Source organism: Sander vitreus, chromosome 19, assembly GCF_031162955.1.
Source record: "Sander vitreus isolate 19-12246 chromosome 19, sanVit1, whole genome shotgun sequence".
Lineage (NCBI taxonomy): Eukaryota > Metazoa > Chordata > Actinopteri > Perciformes > Percidae > Sander > Sander vitreus.
In genome coordinates, this window is record NC_135873.1 from 12,789,790 (window position 1) to 12,800,884 (window position 11,095).

An 11,095-nucleotide genomic window follows, 5' to 3' on the forward strand; every position below is an offset into this window, starting at 1 on the left:
ACAAGGTTGTTCACTACACCCCATGAATCTAAAAATTGAACTATAGGATGAAGCCGGGAACAAAAATAAATTTGAGAACTGAGTTGTTTTTTTTTAAGGTTCAAAAATCGGACCTTTTCCTCTATAATACACTCAACTTGATGCATGATTTAGAAACTCACACCTCTGTAATAAACTGGACAAAAGATAAACATGGACTTCCACATAAATTGGGAAAATAATTTTGTATCCATGATTACACCTGTCCTTGTCTGTTGACAACACGTCAAAACAAGCGTGCAGGGAGGGTGGGGCTGTATTTGGTTTGAAACGGAGCCGCCGCGGATACAAATAACCCGCATTTCTAGATGCACAAGAGCTGTGATGTCACAAGTAGCTTATGACATAGGAGCAAACGATAACGGGTATGACTGACCGTGATGACACAACAGAGCAGCGGCAGAAACCCATCAAGTCCCCTGAAATAAGTAAGTCGTTCTCTTACCTCACTGTTACGGAAACCCTTAACCTACTGACAATGCTTTTCAAGTTTTGACAGCACACAAATTAACAAGTATGTGAAGCAATTTTTCATGTTTATTAGATGTTTTGTCCTGGCATCACTCCTTGGTAGCTGCCTCAGTTCCAAGGGGACATCAATAAGATCTGCATACTCTGTAAACATCACCAGTGTCATCTGAAATGCAGTGATGAGCTAGCGCCCGCAGTAGGGCGGTGCTGGTATTACACCCCTCCCCCACCCCTGTTCCCAATGTCCCTCAGTTTACAAGAAATAAAAAGATTAAAGAAACAAAAAGAAAGAAAGAAAGAAAGAAAGAAAAAGAAATCCCCCCACCCCCCAACTGGGCCTGCCAGCACGCCATTGACTTCAAGTGTGTAGGAGTGTGTGTGTGTGTGTGTGTGTGTGTGTATCAGTGTGTGTGCGGTCATGGCCGCCAGAGTCTCTGGGAATATGTGAGAACTGTTGTGTGCGTGTGCGCGCGCGCGTGGAGGCTCCATGGGGGTGAGGGGGACTCCTAGTATTTCTTCCCCGGGACAAACTCCTTTGCTTCGGGATTCAAGATGCTCTTCCTCTGCAGAAAGAGACATGGAAAAAGAGTAAGCGCATGCTCGTTTGAACTCTTGGGTGTTCATCAATTTCTAAGTGGGCTTCTCTGTTGTGAAATTAGATGCAACTGTGACTCACCGCCACTTCTTCCAGGTTGTTGTGGTGATCGTTGACGGACAGGCCGTTGAGCTGCTGCTGCAGCTGCCCCACCCCCTGGTTGTTAAGGTCGCGTGAAGGAATGAACCAATCCTGGTCCTCCTCCTCCAGCATTTCCTGGAAGCAGCGCTCCAAGAACTCCTGCTCCAACAGCTCCTCTTCCACCTGGGAGATGATGAGGGAGAGAAGAAAGGGGGAGGGAGATGAGTGACATGCATGCAAGGGCAGAGAGAAATTGGCGGGGGAAAAAGAGCAAGAGGATGGATGGACAGGAGGAAGAATATATGAGGGATCATTTGCATGACAAGTAGGTGGAAGGTTTCCCCAAAGAGAAATCTTCTCAGTAATGGGGTGGCATTAAAACACATGACTCATGGCGTCACGTCTCAAGTTCTCTGGGTCGGACCATAAAGAATTAAAGCTTTTCCTGGTGTGCTCCGTGTCTATAAAACATAGTATGAGCACACACACACCTGTCTGTTATACTCTTCTTCATTCTCCATCCACATGTACTCAGCGAATGGGTTGGCGTCGCTGCCCTCTCCTGCGTGCCCATTGGACACTTGCTCCTTTCCCTCCTTGCCCGGAGCGCCACCTCCCGGTGTCTTGGCCACCTCTGGACCGCTCATCTCAGCCGGCTCTGCACAAGAAGACAGACGTGTAAGAGTAATAGTTAGGAAAATGGTCACGACGTAAAAACAGGAACTCTTCTCAAAACGTCATCATGGTAAAGTATAATTACTTGGCTCCCCAAATAAATAAATAAATAAAACACCATGCAAACTTCATTTGGTTCCATTCTTGACGCCAGATAACTTTGACTCATCTATTCATTAGCCCACAGCTGGGTCTTATTGGCCCTTACATTTACATTATCTCATCTGAATCAAGTTTCAGAATCCAAATTAGCATTTAAGATACAGCTGAAAAACTGCCCCCACTGTTGGAAGTGTATTTGAGCCTCAGTGCTCATAAACAATAAAACCGCCAAAGAACTGTCCACATCTCATGATCTTAATAAGAGGCAGATTGAAAACTGCATCACCGGATGGGACTGATCCTGGTCTCCAAAACTACTCCGTGATATCTAGAAATGTTCTTACTGCAAACAGCTAAATGAGTCTGAGGGCTTAATAGAGTTGTTTGCATGTTCCGACAGCAATCTTGTGTTTTTTTTCCAGGTTGGTGAATTGCAGTGCTGCGATAAAAGGACACGGACACGGACACACACACACCCAGAGTGTTAAGTCAGGTAGATTGTGCTAATAAAAACAGAAAATATAGCACAAGATTAACTTCCTCTTTCCATACAGAGTTTGGCTTCAGTGTGTGGCGCAAAACAGTGTCAAGAGTTAAATGTAAGTCAAGGATGCAACATAACTGTAAAATAAATTTCAGAGAAAAGCACAAGGTTGAGTAGCGATGCAGGAAAAAAGTTAGACAGTAAAGTAATGGTGCTGAATGATGCTATGTAGACACACACGACTACGATTTATTTAAAAGAAGGAAAAATGGGTTTAATACATTAAAAGAACCATCTTCATGTAAAGAACTTCCATCCTATTGCACTTTCACCTTTGCACTTCGTCTTAACCTTACCTTCCTTTGACTCGACTATGCTTAAAGAGGGAATTTTAACTTTAAAAAAAAAATATTGTGATTAGACATGATTATTTGCGCATCCTACTTTTGTAGGAACAGAGAACTCATGCTCTGATGCAAAATGCCCCCTATGACATCATCCTCAGACTGCCAGCCAGCTCAAACAGACTTGTCATGACTCAACTGCGGTCTCGCAGCGGGGAGAGAAAAAAAAAGAAAAGTGAAGCGATGATCTCAACCGAGCTGCACACACAGCCCCAGGGTCAGCCTCATGCAGACACTATAGCAAGGTTTGACTTGCGAGGACCGGCTCCCAGCAGCTTCACCCATACAAGAACCCCATTTCCAAATTAAGGACATAATGTTTTACATTTGTGTTTCTGTCCCAGTCAATGTATCAAAATCAACATGTGAGAGCCGAGTTTGACCCGGGGCAGACTGACAGCACGGACACACTGTCCTTCAGAGGAGTTCATATGAACGTGTATAATCTAAGTAGGTTAGTAGACTAAGAGGAGGGGTGTCTGCCTGGCTCAAAGCTGTCAGTGTTTCTGTCTGTGGACAATGATAAAGCAGTCCAATTATGCAGTGCAGAGATTTACACGAGATGTTAGCTATGAAGGTAAATAATACTCTGGGAAGGAGAGAGGGTAAGAAAGAACATTTAGTAAAAAAATACTACACGCCTAAATTTAATTCTGCACTAGTTGCGCAAGGCGGCAGCATGCTCCAAGCATTTGAAGCCTGCATACGCGAGTGTGTCTGTTTGTGTGTTGAAATTCACTTTTACTGTAAGTCTATAAAGTGTTAGGGAACAACAAGACTTAACATCAATTGCCGGAAGTTTTACCCGGACAGTTAAAACAAAAACACACACACGATATTTCTTCACAATAGTATTGTAGTGAAAGACTATACATTATCATTGACTTATTGCCCAGCCCTACAAAAATGTATGAAAGCCATCAAGCTAAAAATGACCACATGGATCCCAAACCCTATCAAATAATTTCAACAATTGAGTCACTGTAAACATGCCTCTGGTCAGGCAACACAAGAGCGCATGGAGCACGAAGAAGGGAAAGTGGAGACACAGCACTGTGCCATTATGTACTGCTAATAGCACTTAACGTGTTCATGTTGCATAACCATGTGTTGTTCATCATGTAATATTTACTTAGCGGACCCTAGCATTCTCCATGCAGGCGAGCAGAGTTTGATTTGATGAGGGTGTCGGAAAAACGGTGGAAAGGTTAAATGCTGCTCGGCAGTAGAACGACATTTCTGACAAAATTAACAAACAAAAAAATGGCATATGATTGAGGTCCAGTTCTGGGTTAAATGACCTCATGTTCTTGTTCTTCTTGATCTGAAACACTTTCAGTTGCACTGTAGTTGTAGATAAACGTTTTCTGACTGGATGTTTCTAGGCTGAAATGAAGCCTCCCTCTTGATGAATGCCAGTAATAAATGTCCATATTGCTGCCTTGATTATGCATTTCTTTACTGCAACTCCTCATGAATGTCCCCCCATCTTATTCTGGAATAATGTCTCTCCTCAAGACTTATGCATTTGCTGTATATGAGGAGTGGATTACAGACTTAAAATGACAAACTATCACAGAAATTAGATCATTCAAATATAGATGTGAATTTCTATTTGAAAATTAATTGCAGTTGTATTTCTGTTAAAAAAAAAAAAAAAGGGGGAGGAAAAACTCAAAATGTCACTATTAAGTAAGGGATAATGTGGCATGAGACAGCCATTATTGCAAATTAGAAGCCTGACAGGGTGATGCAGGACTTGAATCAACCTAAAGGGGTTCCATAATACCTACCTACCCAACAAAGGAATATCAAAATAGTCTAACAGCAGGGTCCAGCCCTATTCTCTACTATGTGAAATATGGCCTAGTAATACAGTTAAGAGTAGCCTACAGTTGCCATACCAGTGTTTTACCCCTTTAGAAGCATATATTGAGATTTTAAGAAAAATAAATATACCGTTACCGTCTGTGCTTCAAATTACACCGTGATATACATTTCAGGTCATACCGCCCAGCCTTAGTTAGTTAGTTGGTCGGACAAAAACATTTAACGCCTTGGGCTCTGGGAAACTATGATAGACATGTATTATTGTCTGCCATGTTAGGGGTTACACGATTAATCGTTTTAACTAATTTAGGAAGCACAAATGACATTTGAGATTTATTGGTTCCACCTTGTCAAAAGGAGGAATTTTTTGGGTTTTGGATTGTTGGAGAAAGAAATAAGCATGGATGGACACTTTTGACAGAGATTGACGTTTTACAGTCTAAACAATTACTTAAGCAAATGCATGTAACATTAATTAGTAACGAAATAATTGTTAGTAGCAGTCTTAAAAACAAGTTAACACAATTATTACCAGAAATGTCCACAAGTGAACTCATTCATCCCAATTGTAAACTGCTTTGTAAACAACTGAAATGTGTGGGATAACAAAATAAGCGCAGGTACTAATACCAAACGGTTTAAAAAACTAAAAATAATAAACTCTACACGTGAAAATAATCGATCAGTCTACTGAGGAGTTTGTTGTTTTAACATAATTTGCTAATGCATTAGGAGAAACACAAAACGCTAACATTGTAAAATCTCCCACAGACCCAATCTGCGGAGCAGTGTCGCTAACAGTTACGTTAGTGTAACGTTACAGTCAGTAATTATGGGAGCTACGTCGTAGTAGCTTATAGCATGCTAGCGGATTCTGAGAGCTAACGGGCTAAACCAGGTGTCCAGGCCTACCTGGGAAGTTGGTAAATGGATTGGACGGTTTTAGCCGAGGTAATGCTAAGTGGCTAGTTTACCGTTGCTGCAAACAGATACACATAGCTGTGCTGTCAATGGGCGGGCCTAAGGTGAAAGCTATCTCTGTAACAACAAAGGGCAGCGCAGCGGGCTAGGTTATTTTCATTAAAGTCGTAAAGTGATTTTGCATGAAAACGGCTTGATCACAAACAAAGCACCAAATAAAAAACACAAACTATGATAACAGGTAAACCATACACCGAGGTCAAACTCCATTCCCGTTCGGATGAGGCCAAACAAAGTCGGCTGCTTTGCTATCAGCTAGCACGCTGCTACAGCATGGCAGCATCAGTGAAGCAGGTCAACATAACAAGCCTCCGCTCTGGGGATTACAACGGCTTTACACATACACACACACATACACAAGACGAACAGTTGATTGTTTAAAATGTGAAGTTACCTGGCATTGTACTCTAGGTGTTCGCTTCGAAGCGTAACGTTACACAAAGTTTCCGCAACTACACCGCAAAGAGTGCGTGTTCGTCGTTTCTCCAGTGGGGATTACTGTGCTGCGATGCAACGTAGCTCAATTTAGCTAAATCCTGTTAGCCACCTTGCTAACGTTAGAAAGCTGGGTCGGTCACGTGGTCTGGTGCTGCATTCATGTCTGTCAGGAATGTGGGAATTACACGTGAAAGTAACGCGAAAATGTCAAAGAAATGCCTATCACAATTTCCCAAAACCCAAGGCAACATCTTCACATGTCTTGTTTTATCCCGGCAACAATCCCAACCCAAAATATATTTAGTATACAATAATATATAAAACAAAAAACTGAAAATCATCACATTTGCGGGGCTGAAGGAAAATAATGTTTTTTTTTTCTTGATGCATTAGGCTACTTAAATATCGATTCATTCATTAACTGATTAATAGTTTTAGGTCTAGCTTTGAGCAAACTGTAATTAAAAACTAACAAAATTACTTATTGAAGCTTTTACTTTACCAATGCGGTATGAAGGGTTTGGTCTCATGTACTCCATAACAGTGCTTTAAACATCAGTTTGAGTATTTTATGTGTGACATTGCAAACGTTTGCTATATCATGATCTTTATGGATTGTAAAATACTTATTTATAATGTGATTTCAACCATATTGACCAGCCCTAGCTGAGATGTCTGAATTCATCTGAATATTGACACGTGCATGGCAAGTGACAATATTGAGAACATGCCGACTTCCATTTGAAGGATGAACATCATTAACAACACTGACAAATATTAGTATGAATGGTGCAGGCATACAGTGTATGTACAGAGCAAATGAAAAACAAACTGACCAAAGAGCAGTTTGTTTATTGTGCAAAAACAATTTGCAGCGACGCACAGAAAAAGACGTGGCCCGGATATGCAAGCAGCTACACCACAACATCTGGTTAAATCCCTCCGCAGTATTTCCATTCCTATTCCCCCCAGAGGCTAAGAGTGCGTGATTCGATGATAGATCCCAAGATTGAACAAAATCCAGCACTGATGCACTCTGAAAAGGAAAACACTGTAAATCACTGACCCTTTCCTCAGGCCACGCTTTTTTTCTGTTGAGATAAATGTACCATATGTGGATCGTGGTTTATTTCCCCTCATTCTATTTAATCAAAAAGAAAAATCACAACACAAATAACATCATCACGCTTGGAGTGTCACAGTCTGAAATAGGCTTTTTTTTTTTTTTTTGGGGGGGGCATTTCTGCCTTTTATTCGATAGGAAATCTAAGATATGAAAGGGTAGAGACGGGGGGGTGGAATACATGCAGGAAAACCGTCACAAGGTCGGACTCGAACCCTGGACCTTCTGCGTTGAAGAATAAACCTCTGCATATATGCGCCCGCTCTACCAACTGAGCTAACCGGCCACCTTTCTGCTCTGGTTTGAAATCACAGTAGTTAATGTTGTTAGTTACGCTAATTGAGCGACTGACAACAGCTGACATTGTGGTTGCCTAGCAGCAAATGAGGGATGATTCCTGTGTTTCTGCCTGCAACAACTTATTACAATCAGCCAAGAAAAGTGATTATTCTATTTTCAAGCAAATAAAGTGCATCCAGTGCATAGGTCCAGTGAGACCCCACCTACACCTATAATTCACAGTTTGACGCTGAAGAAATGACTGCTGTGTAGGGCTGAACAATTTTTGAAAATAATCTAATTGCGATCTTTTTCAGAAATATTGCGATTTCGATTCAATATGCGATTATTTTTTAAGCTCTTTGTCTTCTGTATTATTCAACAAAGACAAGCAATAAATCATTGTATAGTATGAACAACACAAGATTAGATCGATTAAACAAACTGTTCTTTCCTGGAGGCCAGGCCTGTATGTGATGATGAAATTAGGTGATGCATGAATTTATATGAATGACATCTTTTATTTAACTACTTCAGTCCCAGTAGTATACTGAGCACTGACCGAGCCTGGTGGAAACATTCATATGAAAGTCAGAAACAAATCACACAAACTGAAGTGCAGATTGCAGAAATATAAAAACAAATATGTGGCTTTACCACACTTAGTAGTATTTACATTTAATTATCATTTACTGTAATAAACATATGTAAACATGTGGATTGCACTTTTTAAACACCATCTTTGAACTTTACTAGACAGTTAAATAAGTAAAAATATAGTATATACAGTATATACAACGATGTATTTTTTTTTTTTACAGCGCACACAGAGGAGCTGCCTCCAGCCCCTCGTGAAGTTGCGGCGGCGTGCATGACAGTGTCAACATTGCACTCAGAGACAGAGAGGCTATCGTTACGTTAGTAGTAGCATCAAAACTGTCTACGGAAAGCCGTTCCACTCCCTATTCAGCCCCATTGTACCGAATTTGGTTGCAGTTCCACCAGAGTTCCCCCGGTGGGTGATCGCGGTCCAGTGCTAAATGAATGGGACTCTATGGAGCTAGACGGCTAAATTTGTCTCTTTCGCCTGATTGTTGTTGAGAAATCTCAGATTTGATTGTAGTTTTTGCAAGTTCAACATGGATTATAGGTCAAAAGTTGAATGAATGAGTACTTATGTCCTTTCGATGAGTCGTTGTTGCTCATAACACGCTAGCATTCTGCTAATGAATGCTGATTGGTCAGTGAAGGACTGATTACGATCGGAGATCCCGCTTGACGGCATCCAAAGCAGAACCAGAATGTCAGAGTGAATATTTCGGCGTGGTCTTCAAAACATTAGCAAACCTCTTTCTAGCACATGTATTAACAGAGAGAGGCTAACCTGTCAGCTGTGTTGTTGATGCCTCGAGAGAACAAAGGAAGTGACTCAGAGCTCGTAAAGCAGTATCTCTGGCCATATATGTGTATGACGTCATTGACATTTTAAAAGGCTTTTTAGAACAAAAAAGCCACTTTAAAAAAATCTAACACCCAGCAGTGTGTATTTTCTTAGCCTCCCCTTTCGAATGCAACATTCAAATTACTAGACAAAAAATGATCGTGCTAAGTTGATGCTTTCTCTGTGGGTGCAGACTGATTTGCTCTTGCGAGTCACGTGACCAAATCGCAGCCTTTGCGATTAGGAAATCGCGTCTTAACATATCGATATTATCGCAAATGCAATTAATCGTTCAGCTGTACTGCTGTGAATGCCTTAAGGCCACCATGAGTTTATTTATAGTGCCGCGACTGCTCATTCAGTCATGACATATGAAAAGTAACTACATATACTCAGCTGCCAATTTATTTGGTACAAAACTAAAATTAACCAAATCTAATACAACAATCATGCAATAAATCTTCCATGAAGGTTATAATGTTCAGATTTTGTTAAGACTGTTTTAGAGAGGTGTTGATTCAACGTTATGATCATTTTGGAGAATGTTGTTTGCGGTTGTGTTGTTGAGTCGTATTGTATTATACTAGGATGGGTTTCTAATATTTTGTCCACCATGTCTATATCAATGAGGGTAGACTAAATAGTATAAACAACTCTCATACAAATTATATTTTTTACATTTTAACAGCACCAAAATAAGACTACATTACTTTTAGCTCGGTAAACCTAATAAACTGACAACTGAGTGTAGAACACTACTTCTTTTGTTACAGACACTCTTTGCAATTACAGTTATTTCATTATCGGTTAATCAAATACAATAGTGATAAATGCATCACAATTTCCTAAAGGGTCAAAAGCCCCAAAGGTTGGGAATCAGTGAACCAACGATGTAGCCATTTAATCGTTTCAGCATTACACGTCACAGTAACGTTGAGCGTCGAAAATCGGGGCTCACGATGGGTACTTGAATGCAACCTGTGAACAAACATCCATCAAGCTCCGCCACAACATCACTAACACATACACTTTTTTTTTTTTTTTTTACTCTCTCCCGAAACACAAATGCCTGCGTGGCTTCGAAAATATAAACATTTCTGCCGATAAATGACAAATAATCAACACTTTAATTGACTTTCTGTGGAATAAATGATTATCAAGACAAACAGCAGACAACTCACAAGGTCTGTCTGTTGTTCGAGTCAGTGTAGGCCTATATATAATCATATGTATCATATGTTACTGATCTAAGTAAAGATCTAAATCCAACATTTGAAGACACGAACTTGACAGTGCTCCAATGTTGTAACGTTAGTCTACCAGAATACAACTATTTCTAATGTAGGAGAAGACTAAAGTTGGTTTGCCACCATTATTTTTTATAAAAGTTTTTTTCTTTTCTTTTTAGACTGATATTCTAGGGCTTAAGTGGTGCAACACAATACATAATATTAGCCGTCAAACTGAAGCAAGTTATAAGGAAATAGGCTCTTATACAGAAAATAACACAAGTTATTGCTTTTTAACATGGTTAGCCGGTTAGCGTTTTTGGTTGCTATCTTGCTCCTCTTTCTTTTTGTCTTTCTTTCTTTCTTTTTGTAGCAAACAGCTAGCTTCCCCCTTTACTCCACTAATAACAACAGACTCACCACACAGCTTCAAGCTTGTAGGGGGGAATCCGCAAACCAGCTGTCGGGGGGAAACTGCTATTTTCCGGTCCCGGACGTCACAGGAAAACAACACAGTTAATATATTCTCCTAATAATCTCCAATACGATGAATAAATACGTGTTTCCTCTGTCGGTTTGCTCACGTTATTAGTTAAAAACGGATAAATCCTCTGTTTCTCTGCAGAAACGTCGAGGGGTAAAAAAACGTTATGTCGTGGGTAGCGTTTGTCCAGCTGTACACTTCAATCATTGGTTGGAATCTACGTCCGTCAATACTTCCTAGCGATGCTATTGGCCCAGCCGACCACAAGCCGCGCCCCACCTCAACTCACGTAGGTAAACAAAATAGAACCCATTTTCTCTCTGCCACTTTTTATAATCACTATGACCAATTAATATTTGACAATGTGGTTGTTTTAACTTGGTCTGACCTTTCTTTAACAGAAGAGGCGTTGGTTGTATGTTTGTAAAGGGTGTTAGGG

The 11,095-nt window shown here is 40.5% G+C and overlaps 1 protein-coding gene across 2 annotated transcripts; it reads right to left on the reverse strand.

Annotated features, from left to right (window-relative positions):
- Positions 1-558: 558 nt before the first annotated feature.
- Positions 559-10,826, reverse strand: paip2b (poly(A) binding protein interacting protein 2B). Of its 2 annotated transcripts, none has more exons than XM_078275794.1 (4): positions 10,593-10,826; positions 1,678-1,844; positions 1,187-1,369; positions 559-1,073 (listed from the first exon to the last, which is right to left on the reverse strand). In XM_078275794.1, the coding sequence occupies exons 2-4, from the start codon at positions 1,831-1,833 to the stop codon at positions 1,017-1,019; spliced, it is 396 nt and encodes a 131-aa protein (XP_078131920.1). In that variant the 5' UTR covers positions 1,834-1,844; positions 10,593-10,826; the 3' UTR covers positions 559-1,016. The 2 variants fall into 2 exon arrangements, with proteins under 2 accessions (XP_078131920.1, XP_078131919.1); XM_078275793.1 differs by lacking the exon at positions 10,593-10,826 and adding an exon at positions 6,057-6,200.
- Positions 10,827-11,095: the final 269 nt, after the last annotated feature.

Coding starts and splice junctions, on each gene's coding strand:
- paip2b (XM_078275793.1), bottom strand. Junction 1,370..1,677: donor AAGAAGAGTATAACAGACAG/GTGTGTGTGTGC, acceptor ATCATCTCCCAG/GTGGAAGAGGAGCTGTTGGA. Junction 1,074..1,186: donor ACAACCTGGAAGAAGTGGCG/GTGAGTCACAGT, acceptor CTCTTTCTGCAG/AGGAAGAGCATCTTGAATCC.